General features: G+C 39.7%; 2 protein-coding genes across 2 annotated transcripts; both read right to left on the bottom strand.

Moving 5' to 3' along the window:
• Positions 1–7,530: 7,530 nt before the first annotated feature.
• cd8b (cd8 beta) lies at positions 7,531–12,092 on the bottom strand. Its single transcript, XM_033627699.2, has 7 exons — positions 11,941–12,092; positions 10,294–10,647; positions 9,320–9,412; positions 8,665–8,754; positions 8,493–8,526; positions 8,313–8,364; positions 7,531–8,132 (listed from the first exon to the last, which is right to left on the bottom strand). The coding sequence occupies exons 1-6, from the start codon at positions 11,993–11,995 to the stop codon at positions 8,355–8,357; spliced, it is 636 nt and encodes a 211-aa protein (XP_033483590.1). The 5' UTR covers positions 11,996–12,092; the 3' UTR covers positions 7,531–8,132; positions 8,313–8,354.
• A 4,463-nt stretch (positions 12,093–16,555) lies between these two features.
• On the bottom strand, positions 16,556–23,744 carry zmat1 (zinc finger matrin-type 1). The gene is made up of 7 exons (XM_033627680.2): positions 23,593–23,744; positions 20,997–21,103; positions 20,810–20,893; positions 20,362–20,497; positions 19,911–20,204; positions 19,096–19,186; positions 16,556–18,098 (listed from the first exon to the last, which is right to left on the bottom strand). Exons 1-7 carry the CDS (start codon positions 23,729–23,731, stop codon positions 17,120–17,122), a joined length of 1,830 nt encoding a protein of 609 aa, XP_033483571.1. The 5' UTR covers positions 23,732–23,744; the 3' UTR covers positions 16,556–17,119.
• Between the last annotated feature and the right edge of the window lie 347 nt (positions 23,745–24,091).

Here is a 24,091-nt window from a genome sequence, read left to right as displayed (position 1 = left end):
AAGTTGTTTCGAAAAACATCATATGAACTCTGTTTTTAGCCTCACTGTAGCCTGTAGCTCTGACTGCTTCTCTGTGCTCCGCGTTCACGTGTGTGCGCGTTCAGGGTGATCGGTGATCTGATGCACGGTCTCTGAAGAGCAGCAGTCTCGTCAGTATTGATGTCCAGATTCTCAAGTGCAGGCATCGCCAATTCCCAGTCTGAGCAGCAAAGACTTTCCTCATCCATTGGCATTGCTTTGCATTTGAAACAACTACACCACCAGGTTTCCAGTGCTCAACACCGGTATTATGCGGCTGGCTGAGGCTCATGAGCTGTGGCGGCTGCTTCGTCCAGTAGCCTGAGTTCCGTCCGTATACTCGGGCTCAAACAAATACGGCTCAACAAAGAAATGCTGTTCCTCCTCAATTTCAAAGTCTTCAGACATATTGGGCTGTCCTTTACTAAAAGCCCGTAGTGCAAATTATCTTTTAGCTACTGTGGTTACGTTGTCTCCCCCTGCGGTGCACGTGTCACTTGATGTAAACACGGGTGAGCAAAGCTCGTGCTTTCACTGGTCTCGTGCAAGTGCGCACACGTGAGCACGCAGAAGCAGTCAGAGCTACAGGCTACAGTGAGGCCGAAAACAATGTTCATATGAAGTTTTTCGAAACAACTTTTTATGTCGGGGCTGCAGCACACTTGGATCACTATGGATGAGCAGTATGGAGGTACTCTGTGGATTCAATTTTGTGTTCTTGGACGTTAGTCTGGGGCGCCGTCTACCATTAGGTGTTCTTGCCACTCCCCCCGCCAATCTCCGCAAGGGATGTGAGGACTCTACAACTTCACCAGGGCCTCCGTCGGCATATGGGTGAGTAGATAATGGCTGAATTTTCATTTTTGGGTGCACTATCCCTTTAAGGTCACCGTGTCCAATTTGAATCTGACAAGTCACCTTTCTACCAGATACCAGAAAAAGTAATCATAGGCAAGCAATATTACACCAGTAAATAATATAAAAGGTAAATATGTCCTAAACAACGTGCTCTGATCTCATATTGTGTCTGCAGGAAGACATTAGATCTGCTGTGATGTCCCTGTCTGCCTGCTGTTGTGTAAGGTTTGGTTTCCTGGCTCAGAAGACAAAAGGCGGAGTGGTGTAGGACATCAAGAAATGGTCTACACCTGAGGAGCTTTAAGTGGTTTCTCACCTCACTCTTTTTTGTCTTTTGTTCAGTCCACACGACGCTTCCGCAAGTGGTCCTCGTTGGCATTTCATTCTATTTTAGCATAACCGGATTTCACTGTGAACCTTTAGTCATGTGTGACTCCTTGTCACTTAGAGTGCTCAAAGTTTATGGCCTACAGAACTTATTTTAAAAATGTGTTAAGAGTCTAGTAATGCTGATTATATCACGCTGATGGGCATCACTGAAATGAAACTTTCATATTGTAGCAATGAGGTCAAATTATTTTCACAGTATGACAATGGCTTGCTAACTTCAAAAAAATGTATCTGTGTCATTCGGCTAACCACACCCAATGTGGCACTGTGTTAACATGCAGTGTCACGTCACTGCAGCAAGGTGAACATTTTTACAGCTAGATGGCAGCAAAAGCAGGATGTATAGCTCTGTCACTGATTAATCAATCAATCACTGAATCATGACTCAAAAACCTGCTGCTCTGCTCTGCTGTGCTCTGCAACCTGACAGTGTGTTGCAGTACTGGTCACGGCCCACTCACTCATGTGACGACAGGTGGGTAGAAAAGCTAATGGAAAACATCTGCTGTGAGGAGAGGAGCAATAAATGGCCCTTAAATGACCCTGATGATGTCATCGGGGGGTATTTTTGAATGAAATCCTTTTGGCTTGGACTTGACCACAACTTTTCTTTAGCAGAGAGCCTGTGTTACAAAGGAGATGTGAAATTTGACATGGGCAGGCAACCATGGTCTTAAAGAGATGTTACTGAGTTGCATTATGGGAAAGGCAGGATCCAGTGTTTTGGCACCTTGGCCTATACTTGTATCTAATAGTCAGGATAGCTCAGGCTCTGCTGCTTCAAATTTGACTGATTTTGAAACTTTGTGAAAGTGGAATACTAAATTCTGGAGTATCCCTTTAAGATGTTTTTAGAGCTACTACTTGGTTCAACTTTAATCTGCTGTAGCTGTGTGCACAGTCCTGTGTGTTACAGTCCAGTGGAAGATATTTTGACAGTTTTTGTGTGCTTACCTTTGGGTTTACTTCCAAATGAATGAATTACGTAACTAGGCTCAGGTAAGTGGACATGTTTTGAACCTATCTTATGGATATGTAAAGCTGTATTGAACTATTAAGTAAAATCTTAGCACAATCAATAGGAACAAAGATAACAAAGCATTTTCCATTTTCAACAAAGGACATATAGCTTCTACCCTTTCCTCCTGTGACCCTGCACCCTCATATGAAGACATTACATTTTGGGCTTGCTGTACATCATATGTCATTCTGCTTAACTTATACCAGCGGTCCTCGTGAGTGGACACCTTTTTATGCCATCTAGTCATAGTGAAAAGCACAATACACTTATCAATGTAAAAATAAGATGGCGGGTATCTCTGCCTAATCTGTTTAAAGTCAATCCTGACACAAAAATGGACACAGTATTAAACCTGATCAACTGTTATGGTTGAAACTGTTTTATTTATGCTTAATAATGTTTGTAGTTTGATATTGCAAAGAAATTTGACCATTTTTTGCAATAATAACAAGAAAAGACACTGTTAGGAAGTACTTGTTTGAAGACGTTGGGACTTTATTGTATTACCATAGCATTAGGTATGACAGACTGTTGCTACAGACATCTCTAGCTTGGAGTATGGAGCAAAGAAAATTCTTGTAGAGTTCAAAATGTTGCATTGTTTGCAATTTTGTTTTTGCACGACCATGTTCAGGCATTGAAATGAACAGTTATGAACAGTTTCAGACTTCAACAATGACCCCTAACCCATAGAGTTACAAGACACTGAGCAAATGTTGCATTGTTTGTAATTTTGTTTAAATAAACAGTTAAATACTTTATCACACACTTGTGAGTATTGAAAATATTCAAAATTCAAAAATGCATACCAAACACAAGCTTGAGTGTCAGGAGGTCTATGGCAACCTTTAAGCATCATGTCAGCTGTCACTTCTTGTGAAAGCTCGTCTAGCGGGGAAGTGAAACCCCCTTCAGATAAACTACGAGAGAACGAGAGCAGCTATGGCGCAACCCAGGGCCCGTCCTATTTCCTGTTCAGTGATGGAAAGTAAATGCACCAATTTAGTAATGGTAAGTGGGCGCTTTATATCTGTTCCATGGGTGGGAGGAGAGAGACAGAGAGAGAGAGACAAACAGAGAGGGAGGATAAAATAACAGACAGAGCAGAGACAGTATTATTGTTTTATTGTGTTCTTTACCCTTCCATACGATCTCCTCAAAATGCAGGTGCCTGACTTTGTTATTTGTGTTTCATTAATTACTTTGACATTTATTTCAAGTGAAACCATGATGGAAACCTGGTTCAGGTTTCAGTTAGAGGGGGATTCTGTTGATGCAGTGTGATAGAGGGAAGACCTAGTCAAAACGCTCAGTTAGCCCACCTCACCTTTCCATATCTCTGTTTCAGGTTTGAGTCACTCACAGTCACACCTGCATGGGCTTCCCTATCTTAGTCACACTGGGGTCTCCAACCTGAAACTTACATCCTACTATGTATGAATGTGTGTGTGTGTGTGTGTGTGTGTGTGTGTGTGTGTAGTGGGTGACCAGGGGAAGCCAGTGAGAAAGAGAGTACCCTGTACAGTAGCACTGCATAGCTTGACATTTAAATGCAGTCAGAAGAGACATCTTTACAATCTGAAAATAGCAGCGCCTTTGTACCAGTGAATCAACATCACTACCTGTTAGCTTGTTCACCAGTTCATCATCACTTTGGCTCACCTGTCACCGCTCTGTTGCTGTACTGGAAGTTCAAGGCATAATGGGATGTGAAGTTGTGAAAAGGAAACCAAGAGCGACAAGAGGAGTAAGTAGAAACGGAGAGCTCAGACATGGAGGAATTGAACTCATGCAGGTGCCTGCACACAAATACCTTTGCTGATAGTTTCTTTTGTTACTTCCTGTTAGAACTGTATAAGTGGGTTTTGGGAAAAAAAATAATATCCATATTTAAATATAGCTTGTGCTTAGAAAGCTGAATTTGAGTCAACAAATATATTTACATGGGAAAAGTTTAATGCATTATGTCTGACTTATTTATAATGTTATATATTGATCAGTTTGTGAGTTTGATCAATGAATTAGGTAACGTGTGACCAATGTGACCTTTAAAATATTTGTCAGTTGATCTTGTAAAGGCTGAGTTGACATTTAAGATAAGATAAGATAAGATGAAACTTTATTGATCCCACACTGAGGAAATTCACGTTACAGCAAGCAAGTTGAATGGCAATAGAATACTTATAGAATATAGATAAAATTCAAAAAGATATATATCAGTAATAGAAAAATAGAAAATATTAAGTACTAAATTTAGACACAACTATACACTCAATACTATTTACACTATATACACCTTTCACTTATGCATATGTGGAAAAAAGAATATGTATATATGAATATTACAGTACATGTTGTCTGCTGGATTTCACCACAAATAGCCTGGTGTTATTGTATTCATAGGACGTGACATTGTTGCCTTACATTCATGTATTTGAAATCAGAAGTTTTTGTTGTTTCCTAAGTGATGTAATATGCTGGTGTGTGTAACACATCTTTCATCATTTAAATGTTATGGATTTAAAGTTAAAACTCTGGCATTTTACAGAGCTGATGACTGAACACTGATATATCTGATATGTTTTCACCATGCAGTATTTGTAGTTATGGTGATGGATGAGAAATTTTCAATATTAAGTCCCATTATTCACATGGAAACTGTCTGTTATCACATTTGCCTATGTGACAAATTTACAAGTGTGTTTTGTAATATATAACTACATATATTTAAATCAACATTGCCTACAGTGAAATGTAGTTACATTGGATTATGCGTCAGTTCAACATCTGCCTCATATTGTGCCCCTTCGTCTTTTATTCCTTTGTTTATCTGAGATGTACAGACTGTGTTCAGTTGAAATGGTGACAGAAGTTAAAATTACAGAATACCTGTGGAGGAAACCGTTGTGCCCTCATGTACAGTTTATTACTGTTGGGTGTATTTATTACATTTTAATCTGTTAAGTGATAAGATAAGCCTTTATTGATCCCCAGAAGGGAAATTCGGTTGTTGCAGCAACAAGGACAGAAATAAATACAGATAAGTAGAGAAAGTCAAAAATTAATAGTCACGGGTATATAAGCTAAAATATAAGTAAAAGTAAACACTTAACATTTAAACCCTAATATTAATATGTCTCTCTAAAACTTTAACATGTTAACAGATAATTTAATTTGACTATATTTATACTTAACATATTAAAGGTAGTAACAATAAAACATTGCAGACGTGAACTAAAGCTGCAGGATTCTACACACACAGATGGTTTACGTAATATATTGTGTAGTGTTGACCATTTTTACATGTATTTTATTTCTAATTTCTTGTGTTTTAAATATCTATACCTGTATTTATCACCATCAAACACCAGAGATCAATCCTCTGTATCAGACGTCAGACCTGAATTCATCAACGTTTCCTGGAACTGACAGCTATGACAAAGAAAAACCAAACTTCTCAAGCGTTGACACAGAATGATAATGATATACTGTGCATGCAGTTGTTAGTTAATTACTGTAGGTATACCTGGTTTAAGTGTCTTACACAGCAGTCCTGCAATGAATTCTACCTTTATAAAGGTTATAATAATCAGTTTCCTTTACACTGTTTTTGAAAGATGCTGATTCAGCTTTATTATCTTCAGAGTCGTTGACCTAGATGGACTGTGTATTCCATCCAATGACAGTAGCTGGCAACTGAATGTAATCTTGGTCTACTTTACTTAAACTGTATATGAGATACAACATGAAGGCAACGGTTTTAAATGAAAATAGCACTGATGCTGCATTTGTCTGATTTTGTTATTTTAACTTAACCACTTTTTACCCTAATCACAGGAATCAAAGTGATCCCTTGCTGTCCTTATGATTTACTACAATACTAATTTATGATTCATTATATAATAAACACTCTGCCCCACCTACACACAAGCAAACACACACACAACTCTGTACCTCAACACTTGTGAGGACACGTTCATTGACATAATGCACACCTTAGCCCCTTACTCTAACCCTTCATTATCACAGCTTAATGCCTAGCCCCAACCCTTACCTAAAGCCAATTCAAGCCTGAACCTTAAATCCAAGTCTGAATTCTCAAACAGGTCTTTAAAGGTCAGTCTGAAGGTGAAGTGAAGGTCCTCACTTTCCAAAAATGTCCTCACTCTCAAGGTCTAAAACTCAAACTGGATCTCACAAACATATATGGAAACGTACACACATGTATGCATAGTCAACAGTGATGTATCTTGTATCTTATTTTTATATATATCCAATAAAACACACTGCAACAAGAAGTGTCTGTGAGTTTTTATCTTTATTTTTTCTTACTGTACTCATTTCAAAACTGTAACGCTCTTTCTGTCATTCGCTCTCTGTCTCTCTCTCTCTCTGTGTCTCTGTCAGTGCTTGTGGTTCGGTCTGTGGTATTTTTGCGGTCTTTTTGTTTCGGAGACTAGATGAAGAGCTCAAAGCTGAGCGAAGCGATAGTATCTCAGTGAACACGGCTCTGCCTCTCCTCTCTTCTCTAGCACACAGGAAAGGGTCGCGCACACTCCCTGAGACCTGAACAACCACCAACTCAGTCGTTTCTTCACACTCCTCAATCGCACAGGTGTGCGTGTGTGTGTGTGTGCTTGTGTGTGTGCGAGAGAGAGAGTAAGAGATACACACACTTTGCTGTAAAACAACTTTGCAGCCTGTATTTTAAGATTATAACAATAAAGCTTGTTGGCACATACTGTCAGTATTTCAACAGAAACTGAATATGATGCAAGTTTACACATCAAAGGTAGAGGAAGAAACCAAACCCTGTCACTCACCTACTCAACTTCCGCAAAACACAATATTGACAATGGATGTACAACACCCACTTCCAAAACTCTTTCTCTTCTTTTCCATACACGTGCACTGAAATGACATGACACAACACTACGCAACACTACAAACACTTTAAAAGAGGAGTTCTTGGCTATCTGCAATATTCATAACTGTCACTGGAGACAAATGCAGCATTTCTCCTCTAGGTTATACCTGTATCATTCCTGCTGTTGCACAAGTGCCCTTGAGCAACATGTCAAACCCAAACTGTCATAATTCTGTGGGTAACTCTGCATGTGGCACATATCTGTATGTGAAAGAGGCACGAATCCTTCAAAATAATGTTTAAGATGTCTTTAGTAACAAATAAAAACATGTTAATGACCTTTAAAAAGAAGAAAGTCAGCAAATTAATGGTTGGAAATATACAATTTTATTGACTTGACAGAATTATGCTCACAGAAAAAAAATCAACTTGACAGTGCTGTTTTAAACAAAACATTTGATAATACTATGAAAGAGAAAAGACAAATAAATACGGAAGAGAAAAAAAGCAAATCAGCAAACACTGTATTTTAGTTCATCTGTTTATTTTTTCATGTGCATTTTGTAAGTAAATAAAAACATGAGGTTTGGGCTTCAATTAAAAAAACAACAACAACTGCCCTGCCCCCTCTTGTTCTGATTTAAAAGTTATCTAAAAACCGAAGCTACAGATCACAAACCTGCTGCAATGAAAAATCATCTCGATAAATGATGATGTCATCTGCATATTGACATGTCAAAAAGTATTTTAGGTGAAAAGTTACCGCACAGAGCTCCGAACTGATGGCACAGGAGCTATCTTTTAATATATGTCACAAAAAAACACAGTCAGTATATTACAATATGTTACACGGCTACTGCTCTTGAGAACAAAACTCTCGCACATTTTGCTGTTGAAGCGCTGGCAGTTAGCAGAGTTTATCTTCAGGGGTCTTCATGTCCTTCATTTGCCACTGGCTCAAGTGAAGCACTTCAGCCCCTGCAATCACAGAGCCAGGCATTAGTGTGTATAAACGATTTTTAATATTCCTACTGCATAAGCCTCTGGGTAATGTACAAATTGTATCGGTTGTATATACATTTTGTATGGTGATAAATATCCCACAAACAAAAAATGTTTTATGTTTGAATAAATATATAACACCCATGAGGTACATACTTTGAGTCAGATATAAGCTGTAGATCCAGTGCCTCGGGTCGTCTACCTCCTCCTTAATGGTGAAAAACAAAAGAAAGAGAATGAAGTTTGGAACATAATGTGAAGAATCCAAAAAGTTACAGTTTTTGTTTATACAGGGAAAATTAAAGATCTGTTCAGCATTTACAGCAAACTACTTACTTCGCAAAGTGGTGTCGACACTTTTTGGGTAGCCCTATAAGCAAGAATATGCACAAACATAAGAGAAAACACTTCAGAGATACAACACAATATTTTTTTACTTTTATAGTTCAAAAGTGTTCGACTAGTTTGACAACCATTCGTGAGCAAAATGTGCTGAATCACTACTCACGGCTGAAGTAGTACAGTGTGCAGATAAGAGCTAAAGCCAGGCCCGCCAGAAGTCCAACCAACGGCCACAGAACCAGGGAGCCACAGCCATCTGGAACAAACATATATGGTTTTATTCAGATGTATGTAGCTTGCTGCATCGGCGAAACAATCATTACATGGTTATATCTTTCAGCACAATCTGTTATTACATCGTCTTCTATTATGTCAAAATAATGTTGGTTGAGAGCACAAGATTTATAAATGGTTAATGGACTGCATTTATATAGCGCTTTTCTAGTCTTAGTGACCGCTCAAAGCGCCATTTACCCACTCACGCACACATTCATACACTGGTGGCTGAGGCTACTATACAAGGTGGCACCATCAGATACCACAACCAAGACCTCACACACAGATGGGCAGCCATCAAAAGCAATTTGAGGTTCAGTATCTTGCCTAAGGACACTTCAACATGTAGACTGCAAGGGTCAGGGACTGACCTTCCAACTGGAATATGGCCACTTTACCTCCTGAATCTCCACCAATATTTAAATTCATAGACAAAAACACTTGTACATCATAACACACATATAACATCACATTTGTAAGCAGCAGAGCGTCATACAAATTTCACACTGCCACATTAACATTATAAAAAAATTCGAATAACTTACCCTGTGGAGAATTCTTCTTAGGACAGCGACAAACTGGTTTTACTGGTGGTTTGGGTTTGTTTTTTGGCTTTGGCGGTAATGTTGGAGGGATCACTGTAAGATAAACACCAAACAACCATAAAGACAAATCATTACTTAACAGCAGTGACAAATATAAAGAATCTTTTAGGGAAAGATTAAAGAAAAACCTAGTAATTTTTTAACCCGTCCCATTTTTAACCATCGTTATCCATCATAAAAAAAAAAAAAAAAAAAGATCCAGACCAGGATCTCATTTAACAAATCCTCTCTACAAATTCATCATGTACGTCGTCTGTCTGTGTGTGACTCTCCAGCGCAGTCCTATCAGGCCAGTGGACAGGTATTGTTCAGATTCTTTTTTTCTTTTTCAGCTCATAAACTTTCATGGATTGATGTGTACATTTTACACACACATCTAAATAGTTCGATCTATTGCGACTATTTTCTTTTCGTCCATGATGTAGAAACTTTTTACTATTTCTTTTACTCTACATTAAATCTGCATCCATGTTGACAAGCGGCACCAGTTGTATTGGACTTCCACACCCAGATAAGCAAGAGAAATTATAAGAAGCGCCAAGATTTTTTTAATTTAATAACTCTGGAGAAAAGGAATAAACACATCACATTTTAAACTATTATTGAGGGATGGTAGGCAGTGAGGAGGTGTAGTTCATGAAACATACTTAGAGAGGGGGACATGAGACAAACTCAAACTGGAGACGCTGTAGTTACATGGTACGTGATATCATATCATTATTGGAAGTGACAATCTTCCTTTTAAAATAAATCTGAATATATTGAGTAAGATGTCACAATGCACCAGATTTAGATGCAGAGGGTGCATTTAGCCCCTTAAATCATTAACTCTCACTTAACTCTCACTGCCGCTTGATATTTCACTTAATATTTCACTGCTGGAAATGAAGCACTTGAGATTTCAGCATACAAACCTCCTGGCCGAAGAAGAATCCCTGACTTCCACATTTCCATGTTTTTCCTGCCCTTGAGAACACAAGAATAAATCCCCGCGTCCTTCTCTGTCACATTGGTGATTCGTAGCGTAAAGGACACACCGCTCCTCCTGCTTATTTTGAACCGAGCCACGTCCACACCATCCCCGTAGGTATCACGGTCAGCGTTGTTGCATTTGCCTATGTACTGTACTTGGAGATGGTTGGACATAGTGCGGAACCAGTAGACGTAGTCACAGGTGATGTTAGTGCAGTCACACTCCATAATCTCTGTACCGAGGATCTGAGGATAAAGAACCTTGACGGGTTCTTGTTGCAGAACCTGGCCTGAACCTAGAAGTAGAAAGAGAGGGATGTTTGAGATTTCGACAGACGCATGCTTATAGTACACTAAACAACTCCTACAAACCAGTATGTTCAGGGTCGTATATCGTTAACTGCCTTGTAACAAAGTCAGGGCCAAACATCCAAACTCCTACGAATTATGTATTATTAAAAAATGTTATTTAATCTCGTTTTGCTGTCTCAAGCCGACCTGTCCATCATTTGGTGTTTAGAAAGGTTGGAGGAAAATCCCTAAGACCCAGTACATCTGCTGTTTCTCCTCACAAAATTAAGACTAATTAAGTAAAAGCACATACAAGGAGGCCTACTCGTGCTTCAAGCAAAAAAGAAGAAATCACAAACATCACAAACTGGCGGTATGATACAGAAACTCCACAACTATCACCAAAAGTGTTGCAAGAATGGAAATGAAGCAGAACTATGAAGAAACCTCTCGTACATACTTCAAACTCTGTGAAGGTGACATTTTGACATTGCTGTATTGGGAGACTGATTTATTGTTCCTTCGCTGGAAGAGCTATTTCATCTAATTTTAGATTCAGTTCTAATGCCTGCTGTGTGTGTGTCTCTGAGTCAGGTATGTAGGCACATACCTGTTGCAATCACTAGTCTTATGAAATATCTACAGATGAGCAGAGATTTAAAGGATTCCAGTGTGCAAAAGTCTCACTCGTAGTCGAGTCTTTGGATGATCATTTTGTTCTGCCCAACATGAAATGCACAAATTGCGTGACGTTCTATAATACACCTATTGTTTTAATTTTTATCTAATGAGTTGCGCCACACAGTACAAATTAATTTCACTGCCTTGACAGAGCAACAACACATATAAAAAACAAATGTAAATTGATATGGAGCGATTGCAGAGGCCAAACATGTAGTGTACTGTTACCTTCATTTATCATCATTGTACCTAATCCACATTGTACACATTACATTGATGTAACAGTATCAGTAACTTAGACCAGTATAGTTGTTTAATTCTGAGATATACCATCATAGCTACTTGCATGGAAGTTTGACCATAACTACGGTTGTATCACTGTACTTGTTCTGTTTAAATCGTCTGTGTCATCTGCTGGACTATTAAAAACAAATTTCACCTTTAAGTACAAACTATGGTTATGGCTGTATTAGATGCATGTACACAAAATTTAAGTTAAACATCAGACCAACTTCAGTTTGAGAAGACAACAACACATCCCTTGCTTCAGGCCCCTGAGTATCGATGTCGAGAATGCTTGAGGCATACGCGATGATAGAGGAACTTAGTGGTCATACCTGATGTCCACAGCGATGCTGTCAACAGTGTCCATGCCAGTAGCAGGAGGATCATTTTGTCCGGTTGCCAGTCTGTGTACACGCCTGTGAATCCGAAGTGGTAGCTGAGATACAGTGCTGATAGTTTCTTTTCCTGCTAACTATCTGACAGAGATGATGAGAGGAACTGAGCTGACAGGGCCCTGTGTCATCAAGGTAACACCCCAGTGTGACACACACAGGGCCTATCAGAGTGGGCTAAAGTACTAATACACACACACACACACACACACACACACAAACACACACACACACACACACAACTGGAAAAAAATACTAAATTTGAAATGTGCATAAAACATCACAGACAACTTGCAGAAAGGGTAAGATATTAAGAATATACAACATGTGATTCTGACATTCTCGACTCCGTTTACTTAAAAGTATAAAAAGTATATACCTGCCAAATAAAACTTTTCACCTCAGAGATGCAGATTTTTAAAAGAGAAAGATGCAGCTCAACATACATGACACACATACAGTGATCATGAAACACAGCTGAAAATGTGGTGATGTTTGATCCGAGCTTATCATATCAAACAATAAAAAAGTTGTGTATTCACAGAGCAGCAGTTTGCAGTGTTGTGGTCTCTGCCCAGGTGCATGACCTAGAGCTCAGCAGAGTTCTACATATGCAGCTTCATGCCTCACTGCAGTGCACGTCGAGGGAATACCAATGTACGGAGCCTTAACTTCAGGTGCATGAAATGAAGGATCAGTGATACAATCCCTGATCCATAATTCTGTAAATTATTGTTAAATATCCACTGGTGTGTGTGTACAGTTTCTTCAGTTCTGTGTTATAAATTACTTGTTTTTTTAAAACTTAGCCTCGAGTACGGGGTATAAAGTGTGTCAAGACATATATTAAGACAGAACGACAACAAAACCCTGTGAGATTTGTGCATGAGAAAGGTAACACAAAGCATTTTTGCAAAACAAATCGTATACATTCTGAATATTTCGACTTCTACTCTGTGGTAAGAAAAAAAAATGTATCAATTCAAATCAGGAAAATGTAGTAAAATAGTAACATCACTCAGCTTAGTTTTAGTTGAGTTTGAGTTTCTTTCGGTTGACCATAACTTGTCCAGACTCATTTCTGTCTTGTTATATAAATCCTTATGGAGATAAAATGGAGACATTTACTTTCTAAATTCATTCATTCTGTTCTCAGTGAAAATGCAGGGGCAACGGACCAATGTGTGCGTGCATATATGTTAAATTTCATCTGGCTTTTACAGACACGACACAAGTAAAGAAGACACATTTAGAAACGTGACTTTTGAATGTTAGTTAGGGCTATGCATTAAATAACTTGTCTAATAATCAATTAATTTGTGTCACAAACCGGTAAGGCAAGAGCCTACGGTGATGTCTTCAAATCGTTGCCAAATAATGATGATGTAAATCAAAGCTAGAACTCACCACGTTAGTTTTACCTAATGACTGTCTTAAACAATGATCTGATTATTAAAATTGTTGTTGATGAATTTTCTTACAGTTGACTAATCGATTAATAAACCAGCTGTTTTAGTACTAAGTCTTTTTATAAACCCTGAATCATTCAGACTGTCTAAGTGATATCGCAATGCCTTATGGAGGTACGCTGCATTAGAAAGTGTCAGGGAGACACAGTTCCTTGCAGTTGATATCTTATGTAAAAACCTAACTTTCAGTCCGTCAGTCCATATTAAAGCATTATGTCCCATTTTTTGACATTTACATTTTGGGGTGGCCATTCAAAAACGAGAACTGACTGTTCAAATGTCCGATTATCTCCAGAACTCAGACTTTTCTTGATAAACCTAGTAAGAGCTTGAATCATCTGACTGTTGTCTGTGGATTGTTCGCCTCTGGATTGTTTTGTGTGTGTGTGTGTGTGTGTGTGTGTGTGTGTGTGTGTGTGTGAAAGGATAGGGCTTAGAACGGTCTGGCGGGGGTCTTAAAGTGAGAGGATGTGGGCACCCTATAGCTGTATGGGGGTCGAAGACTCGAGCGAGACAGGGAACGAGACCACAGGATTCTTTGAAAACAGGAGATCTCAGGGGGCTTCAGAGCTGCTCTTTACACATCGCTGAGCTAGAAAGCCTTTGTTGGTCTCTCTGCTCCGACGCATAAAGTCAAAAGCAGCCTTCATTTCTCTTCTCTGCCAATTTTGTTGAAAGTAGTAGTCGCATTTTCAGAAAAGACACTTTACATCCATATTACTGCACATGTTACAGAATGAAGAGTTTGTTTGCTTCTCTGTGGCACTGCTTTAAACAAAGTTGATATCTCACGTCAGACGTTTCTCATCTTACAGGACTTCTGTAGCAGATTAACACCAACTGTTCTGCCACTTCACATGTTTCCTTTGCTATCAACACTGCTACCTTGAACAGTAATTAAGAAGTCATCTAAGGATTTCAAACAATCATTTAACCTAGAGACACACTAGCAAGTTGTGTCATGCATGTTTTTGTTTCACAACACTTGGCTTGAATCCTGTGATACGAATGTCCTTCTGCTCCAACAAGCAATGTGTACAGTTCTGCTCTCAGGATCCTAATACAAATATCTGATGTACAGCAATGACTCACACAGATCCAAAACTTCAGAGTTAGTCCAAATACTGGGCCTCAAAAACCTAACCTTGAACAAATAAGTAGAAGTAGGCCTGTTTGAGCATGTTGTGGAAGGTTTTTATGGCACCAACATCATGAGTATTAATACTAGACCATAATTTTAGTCTGTGCCTGCAAACCCAATCTTCTAGAAATGAACAAAGCCAAACTAGTTCGCTGTAGTAACTTATAAAGCTGCCTGAGAGTTACATCTGCATAGCACTTAAAAGGTTACCCCACATTTTCGTGGACAAAATTCAAAAAATTCTCCATGACTTTTCAAGGACCCATATTAAAATTTCAATGACCATTTACAACTTATGACAAGAATAGGACAGTAGAGTGTACTTTACTCCAAATGTTAAATTATATCATTATAGGCAGTCTGCAGACACGAAGCAATAGAGCTCCCAAAGTGGGGGAGTGACAGTCGACAGTTCGGTTGGCCCGCTGCTTAGTTTGCTCGGGGGAAAAAAAAAAGCTCCATACTGTCAAACTACCAAAGTTCACATTGGTGTTCTGACTGACATTTGAATGCTCTGGGCTGCCCATGTCAATTGCTCGATCTCAAAAATGCTGCACAATTTAAAAGTAGTGGGCATGGGCATGGAAAGTTTGGGATTCTTGATACTACCTGTTAAATGACACGGTCACAACATTACTTTTCTTGCCCCACTTACCCATCATTATTTAAACATATCAGATTCAAACTTTAAACACAATTTCAACTAGGTGGCATGAACATTACCTGGAGGGTTATCTATAGAAGATTACTGTAACAATTTCATTACACACAATAAAATTCCATGACTTTTCCGAATGTTTTAAGTTTATTCCATGACCTTTCCAGTCCTAGAAAATGAGTTTGTTGAATTCTGGCTTTTAAAGGTTTTCCATGACCGTGGGAACTCTGCACTCAGAGATTAAGTTTTGCAAGGTGGTCCACAAACCACCCAGCTGATATTTAAAGAGATAAAGAGTAGTGTAAAGACAATACATTTTTTTTTAGGAATAAAGGCCAATTTATGGTTTCAACGTATGCATGTTCACAAGGGTGTGTGTTGTATCCACCCACGTCCACAAGGGTCCACAAAGACCTCCTTACAGCCTGTTTTTTGTAACTTGCAGACAATCTGCATAGCAAGCACGCTGACTGCGAATGCTCCGGTCTCTTGTTCCACACTCCAGTCCAGTCTAAAACACTGTGGTCAAACCGGCCTCAGCCACCTCATCAAGTTAAGGTCAGTTTTAAGTTGGATTTTTGACAGATATTTACTCTAGTCCTTGTAGCCTCCTTCTTTTTTTCAGTCTCACCCGATGTCAGCAGTAGCGGGACAGGACAGTCATCTCACCTCCCAGCCCCCCATGTTTACTGCTGAAATGGACCCTCAATTATAATAAATAGAACCACATGCTGTCTGCAGACGTTCAACGCAGAAAGTGTGTCGGAGCCCTTAGTATGCTGTGCCAAAGAGATCAAACTGAGGTGTGTCCAGCCTATGTATTAGCAGACTCTGTTAGACTATTTTAGAATCTTTAGGTCTATTTACAAGAACTACATTGTTTGAGCGTATCTTTATGAGTCCAGAGAACGAGTGGATACTCAAGTGAATCTCAACATTGCCTCTTTTCAGTCACATTTAAGCGACATAAACAGGTTACTTTTGAACATGAAATTTGAAGTTTGTAAGGAGCTGTCCTCATTTGACTTTTTGCACCTGTCTGACCCCAAACATGAGCTGTTTGGATGTGCAAATGCATCCATACCAAATGCACATGAAGACAATGCAGTGTAGACTGACGCAATGTCTACGCACTCTCCTTCTTTTTTTTAATATAATTCTGACGTGCAGCAGGCAGAGAACTTTTTATGTATTTCATCATTTCTTTTCTGATAGTTGTCTTTCAGCCCTATGTACCTCTGGGTGATGGCAAGCAGAGCCTCGAAAGAAACGAAACAACTAAGCTTCTGATATCTATGTGCTTTTATTTGCTCTACTGATGCTCTGAATGAAGCTCAACAGCACCAACCACAGGCTGCTAAAGGGATCACAGTCTATTAAATCCTTGTCAGAAGCACAGATACAGAAACATACTGATGCATCAAGAGGTCAAGAGGACTTCTTAAACACTTCAAATGATAGGCAAAAAAAGGAGATCTTAAATATTACAGGAAACAAATTATAACAATGTGCAAATGAATTCAATTGAAGACATGAAGTGTCATAGTGAAAAATAAAGCTATTATAGTTGTTAATATGTGTGAGAAGCTCCTCCAAACACTGAAAAGAGAGGAATTCATTTATTCCTTATGAACACAAATTAACTAAACATGGCTAGCCAGCTAGCACACCTATGGAGAATAACACTTTGGGGCTGTCAGAGCAGAGAGTAAAAACTGCTTTGTTAACTGCTATAAAGATCATTTTAATATAGACAGTTTGTGAGATGTTCAGTGTCATGCTCTTGATAACTTCACGTTTTGCCTAAATGTCAGCAGTTCAACAGACACAGTCAAACTGGGCCTTCTCAGTTTAACAGCCCAGAATGGAGTCATCCCATAGTTTCTCCTCCTCTGTTCTAGTGTCCACTTTCTCTTTCGTTTTCTTCTTCTCTTTCTTGTATTTAGGTTTTGCTGGCTCGTCCTGTCCACCCTCCCCCTGCTCAACATTCATGTCAGCCTGAAAATGCACTTCAGGCTCTTTTCTATTGTCCGTCACGTCACCTGGCATTAAATTGTCCATCACCCTTTCCCCTCCTTCCACCTCAAAGTCCTTCTCCCGGGATTTCTTCTCTCGTCTTCTCCGCTTGCCATGATTTTTGGGCCTTTTTCTCCTCCTCCCTTCCTCTGACCCTCCGGATCCCTCTCTCTTCCTCTCCTCTGAGTCATTATCTCTTCCCCTCCTCCGCCGCTTCCTCCTCTTCTCCTCCTTGTCTAAGTCCTCATCTCTTCCCCTCCTGTCTTTCTCTCTCCTGGGTCTCCTAATTCTCCTCTTTTCTCTGCGCCTGTATTCACTGTCACTGTCACTACTGCTATAAGAGGAGGAATACGAGGAGTAAGATGATGAAGTATACGAGGAGGAGCTCGACTGCTTTCTGGGCCTCCTTCTCTTTGTGGGCCAACTGGTGAACAGAGCAGAGCCTGAGGGTGGGAGGACTGGAGGAGGGCAGTTGTAATTCCAGCCATGGGGCGGCCAGGTAGGGCCCTGGTATGGAGGACGCCACCCTTCCACTGGGTAGTAACCACCAGGGCGGGAGTGATGAGGAGGGTTAGAGGTGGGAGGAAGGCTGGGCATGGGTTTGTTCAGTTCTGTGATATCTCCCTGGTTTAATACTACCTCTTCTTCTTCACCTTCCTCATCCTCCTTTTGTGTGTCATCTGGCGGGAGGACTTGACTGGCCTTGGGGGTGATTCCACGAGCCTTCTGGACTTGAATGTAATCTGCCAGTTCATCTGCAAATGTGCTGTAGTCTTTTGGTTGGGATTTGCACAGGTCCACAACCTTCTTCTCCCTGCTCAAGAACATGCAAATATAGTTACTATTCAACTGGGTGAAAAATGTTGATGTCACAATAAAGCCCCATGACGTGTTGTTTTAACCACAAAAAAACATACCATCAGCTTATCAAGTGCTGACAGTTAACATGTTAAACCATACTCTACTTGCACATCCACAGCAATATACACTATGCCATGGGCCTGTGTATATGATAAAAACAGAAGTGGTTTGCAAACTAAATAGTTAAATAGTGCAAAATAGAGAAAACTTCAGGACACAACGCTTCGACTTTTAGGGTCGTCCTCAGGCAAACAGTAAGTATAACATGATGCTTGGAATATTCAGTGAGTGGACTAACTTTCATTTACGTTCTTGTGCGTCTTTAGTCCTTAACCTGTACCCAGCTGGGGTTGGACGTGCACACTACCCACCTCTTCTCAGTACATGGGACTCAACCACACAACTAAAGTGTGGACTGAAAAACAAAACATGAGCTAAAAGCTAAAAAGGCAGTAACACTCATCTGATTGAATGTAAATATAAAGAAATCACTTAATGGAGCGGCAGTAGCTCAGTCCATAGGGACTTGGGTTGGGAACCGGAGGATCGCCTGTTCGAGTCCCCGTCCGGACCAAAATATGGAGCGTGGACTGGTGGCTGGAGAGGTGCCAGTTCACCTCCTGGGCACTGCTGAGGTGCCCTTGAGCAAGGCACCGAACCCCCCAACCGCTCGGGGCGCCTCACCAAGGGCAGCCCCTCACTCTGACATCTCTCCACTTTGTGCATGTATAGGTCCTGTTTGTGCATGTGTGTGTCTTTTGGACCTGTGTGTAATTGACAAGCAAGAGTGAAAACATTGAATTTCCCCTCAGGGGGATTAATCAAGTAAATAAACTTAAACTTAATGTTGCCGAAGTTCTAGAAAGGCAAGCTGAAGTACAGTGGATTATTTTAAGTGCAGCATAAATGACACAGTGACAGTGGACTTGGTGTGTTTGTCTTGATCTTACCTAATCTGGTGTTTGTTTCCTTGCATGTGGGCCTGGTACATCTCCACAGAGTTAAACTGCACACTACACATCTGGCACATCAGGGAGTCGGCTGCAGACGACAGAGAGTGGGTGAGGTGGGAGATGAGGAGGAAAAGACAGTATAACTGATCAAATGATGGCTTATAAACACTAAGATATAGAGCTTCCTTCGCTTTTTCTGATTGTAGTTAGTTTCTTGTGAGTTTCTAAGTCATGTCCAAATAATAATAACATTGAAATCTCCTCTAGGCTAAAAACGACACAAGACCTAAGATTAACGTTCTGTTTGACTGCGAACAGTCGCTAACTAATTTAACTTTACTATGTTGTAATTTAACATATCCACAGTTGGATTAATGTTGTTTTGTCAACACCAGTTATTTGTCAGAAGGTTATCAAACTATTACCTACCTCTGATGGGACGACATCTTCATGGCGGAGGGGATTTGCAGTTTCAAATATCTGTGTAATTTTTTTATTTTCTTGATCATTAATGTGCTGGTATCGGGCTATGATGCTGTTACCATCCTCTACTGACTTTATTCTCCTTGCATCTCAGTTAGATTGAAGGACACAATGTAGGCTGAGTCCTTAGCAGCAGCTCAGGTTCAATTCCAACCTGTCCCTTTGCTGAGTTTCATCCCCATTTTCTCTCCCACTTCCCTGACACTCTACTGCTGTTCTATGGCAAAAGTGAAGCCCTAGAAATAATAATCTCAAAATAGACTCAATATCATAATGGGGTCTGATACCCTATTATTCCTGCTTGGCAGAGTGGCAGGACCCTGTGTTACCTTGTTGGACATTGTCTCCGAGCTCTTTGAGCAGCTCCTGTCTGGCATGATTCCTCTGGTGTTTGCGTCCGTTGTAGTGCTGCAGAGCCATCTGAGGATTGTTGAACGAGGCAGCACACAGGGGACAGTACTTTTTAGGGTCCGTCAGATCAACCTCTGTGCTGGGGGTAGTTGTGGTGGCGGCAGGGTCCGGGAGATGCTCCACACCTCCCTCTGGGGCAGGTTTCTGGTCAGCATCATCAGGCTCCCAAGTCACACTTGGTAAAGTACGGACCTCTGTGTACCTGTCTATGACTGCAACGACAAAATCATTAAGTTAGTTTGTGTTGGACCTTAGGAGGTTAAGCAGAACCTGAGCAGACAAGCCATACTGTCAACAAACACTGTTAATCTGTAAACATTAGTATTCAGTTCACTATTATACTTTTTCCATCACACAACCCACACTTGCCTTGGGGCTGGAGACCTTGTTTACGAAGATTTTTTGCATGGACTTTGCCTTCATAGTGTGATTTTGCCACCACGTGGGAGCTAAACACCATGTTACACAGTTCACAGAAATGGTCCTTATCAGTAGTCATGGTCCGCTGCAAAACACAGGCACAAGACTGGCTTTTTAAGAGACAGATATGTGCTTGAATGTGAAAACAATAAAAGAAGAAGAAAATTATAAAAGAGGTCTTAGATGATCCCTTTGAGCATCTCTGTGTACCTCTCTCTTATGTGTAATATATTATACTAAGAAGGATATCATTAAAGCTATGGCCCTCAGCCTCCTTACCATTAGATGCTTGCAGCATTATGGTTTATGTTTATTACTGTTACACTCAATGCTCAAGATTACAGATTAAGATTGTGCCTAAATATGCAAAGAGTAAAATCTCTAAACGAGTGCTAACCTGGGGCCCTGTGGACTCTTTGCTCGTCTTCTCAGCCTTCCTGGACTGCAGGTACACCTTGAGTTTTTGAGCATGTTTCTTTCCCTGCAGTCGGGGAACACAGGAGACATTATTATACAGGCTCCGACCTTATGAGGTCAATAAAACTGCACTGTAGCTCCATGACTGCCTGGAAAGCAGGACACACCTCATAGTGGGACACCCGCTGAGATTCAAAGAGCAGCACAGCCTCACACACATGACAGTAGTCGTCAGTGAGGAGACCCTTCAGCAGCTCCTCTTCACTCTTGTCTCCTGTGTGGCACAATATATGGTCACTGTTACAAGTAGGCCACAGTGAATTAGGCATAATGAACAAATAGCGGGCTATTAAATCAGTACATTACATTAATTCTTAACACTATCTCTGCACACAAAACATACGCTGTTTGCAAGAGATATACATCATAAAAAAATCTGCCTCCTCTTTGGCAGATTTTGAGTGATACAGAGACAGATTCGTTTTGGAAAAATTAGAAGCTGCAAAATGCAACATAATTTGTACAGTTTTCATTATCTGAATAAAAGAAACGTCTCATCCCACATTCAAAATTATTTTGTCTTTGTAGGCCAGAAATTCTGCCAAGATCAATCTGCCCTGATCAGCAAGAAAAACTGCTTTTTCTGAAACATATACTGTAACAAAAACTTTCTGTGCAATGGAAATTCACCATTTTATAAATTTCACTGAATTCCACACTCATTCAAGATGCAACCACACCCTTTGGCCATATTTCAAGCAACACATTTTCCACTCTATGACATAATTTGCCAAAAGGAGACTCTGGGACAGAGATAAACTTGGTGATCCTTCTTTCATTAAAATCCCTAAACGGACACAAAACTGCTACTGTGCAATACAGCAATATCTCTTAACATCGGCAGCATATACTGTTACTATGTGAGAAAATTGTGGTTTTATGCTTGACTGCATTCAGTCTGCTTACTCAATGCCTGATGCATATGTCTCACACTGCACTTCTGCATTTATGTAATGCTGAATGATTTGCCCTGAAAGCATCAATGAAATATAACATGCTCCACTCATATTCACTTGAATCACAATTATTTAACACTCAAACATTTGGAACATCTTTCAATAACACTATCAATAAATATTTGGTAATATCTCAACTGTTTGGGCAAAGATTTGGCTATTAGTGTGGCTATTTATCCAACATTGAGAAGAATCAGTTTGTGAGCTTCATTTTAAGAGATTAAATTAAAATTACAGCAATAAGTAAGGACTGAGACATTACTGTGAAACTTAATATGTTTATATCCTTGCTGCCAATAATGGTTCTTAGTATGATTTTTACACCCTATGCTGTATTGATCTGATCATCAGATAGGACTGATAAATACGCTTTTACGACTAATGGTGACTAAAAGTTTGTAACTAAAGCAACAATAATCAGTCGATTACTCCCATAGTGAGTCCACGAAAATAAATAAATAAATAAATAAATACCAGTTTAAAATCAATTACCTTGTCATGTTAATTAATTAGTTAAAAAAATGTTAGTGACAGTGTCTTATCTGCAAAGATGTGCTCACTTTTCCTCTGTATATAAGTACAGTATATATGTAATTTCAATTGTCACCGGATAAGTAACTGGAAAAAAAAAAAAAAAAAAAAATCAAAATATAACTACAATATTGATCAACACTGACAATTACCTTAGATTAAATAAAACTGAGGTTAAGTAAACTAAAGCACTGAAATTAAGTGCTATATTTTCAAGTTTTGATTCACAATACTTAAAGTGTGTTGGCACAATTTAAGCTTGCCAACTTCTCCAACGTAAAACAATAATTATATACTAAAATAGCATATCCCTCTGTACTCCACACAGTAACAGCTGCCATGAATTAAAGCTGCCTTGAATAAAATAATTAACAGACACGCTGGTACTGGCCTAAATAGCCAAGTGTGCTGATACATTTCAAATACTGTACTTACCAAATGATAATCACAGTAGCAGTTACCAAGAGAACAGAGACTGTAGGTACTGTATCTCAAATTACATGTACAATGTTTAACCCTATCTTATCATGCCACTGGTGACCGAGACCACCAAGTGAGGGACAGATGGACATTTTTAAGGTCAGACTGACTGACAAATCAGCTGATGAGGTCTTATATCATTCAAACTCACTGTCAACCTGACAATACTAGTTATGTCTTTATACACAACAAGCTATATTTGACTGTAACTGTTTCCACTAGCTGGTGTGTTGCTCTATTGATCTGACTAGTAACATTAAGTATTAATTAAGTTGCCATCAGTAGCCAGAGTGAGGGTTAATGTCACTAAACTGTATTAAGTTACTGGCTGGCCTCCGTTACCAAAACACGCTAGCTGTCCTACCAGTTAACCTTCACCACTGGTTTGTGACCAGTTCAAACCAAAAGGCACTTTGGGCTGGGGACTGAGTTAGCTCGCAGTACAGTCAACGTTAGCAACTGGCCAACCATTTCCGGACCTAGGAAACGACCTGGCTGGATTTAGACTTTTTAATGGGCGATATCGTTTACAGCTCATGTACGCAAGGACCGCTATAAAATATTCACCAACTCTTGACGTTACAGCGACCGTTAGAAAGTTAATATTAGCGTATTTAGCTAAGGAGCTAGCTCACTCGACTGTTGAGCTGGCTAACCAGTTAGCTAAAAAAGCTAACGTTGGCTCGGCAGGCAGCACACCATACGGCTGAATTCTCACGTTCTAGATAAAACTCACCTTCAACCTGGGTGCTATCTATTTTAGTGTTTATTACTGTGTCAGCATCTGTGACAGAAGCCGCGTTAGGTGCACTAGTAGTGTTATATTGAGCGTCTGACTCCGCAAGCTGCAGAGTACAGACACTTCTGTCGTCCATGTTTTTCCTTAGCTGTTTGGTGCATGCGCAGTGATGCCGTAGTATTATGGCGTTGGCTTTGAGGGATAATCCAGACTGTACTGTATACTGTATACACATTCTGTGTACTTTATACTATATAACGTGTACAGTCTGTACTTTATACTATATAACGTGTACAGTCTATGTACTTTATACTATATTTACAGTCTATGCGCTTCATACTATATAACATAAACCGTTTATGTGCTGTATACTGTATACACAGTCAGTGCACTGTATACTATAGTACAGTCTGTGTACTTTATGCTATATAACCTATAAAGTCTATGTACTCTATACTATATACAGCCTATGTACTTCACTGTATAATATATATAT

This window comes from Epinephelus lanceolatus, chromosome 1, assembly GCF_041903045.1.
Source record: "Epinephelus lanceolatus isolate andai-2023 chromosome 1, ASM4190304v1, whole genome shotgun sequence".
NCBI classification, from domain to species: Eukaryota; Metazoa; Chordata; class Actinopteri; order Perciformes; family Serranidae; genus Epinephelus; species Epinephelus lanceolatus.
This window is presented reverse-complemented; position numbering and strand designations above follow the sequence as displayed.

Bases quoted from the DNA above. Each gene is read 5' to 3' on its own strand.
- cd8b (XM_033627699.2), bottom strand. From the start codon at position 11,995: ATGATCCTCCTGCTACTGGCATGGACACTGTTGACAGCATCGCTGTGG. The intron at 9,413-10,293 runs GTTTGTATGCTG...TTTATCTTACAG, and splicing joins GATTCTTCTTCGGCCAGGAG to TGATCCCTCCAACATTACCG. The intron at 8,755-9,319 runs GTAAGTTATTCG...TGTTTGTTCCAG, and splicing joins TAAGAAGAATTCTCCACAGG to ATGGCTGTGGCTCCCTGGTT.
- zmat1 (XM_033627680.2), bottom strand. From the start codon at position 23,731: ATGGACGACAGAAGTGTCTGTACTCTGCAGCTTGCGGAGTCAGACGCT. The intron at 20,498-20,809 runs GTTAGCACTCGT...TGTGTTTTGCAG, and splicing joins AAGAGTCCACAGGGCCCCAG to CGGACCATGACTACTGATAA. The intron at 19,187-19,910 runs GTAACACAGGGT...TGTCGTCTGCAG, and splicing joins CGGAGACAATGTCCAACAAG to CCGACTCCCTGATGTGCCAG.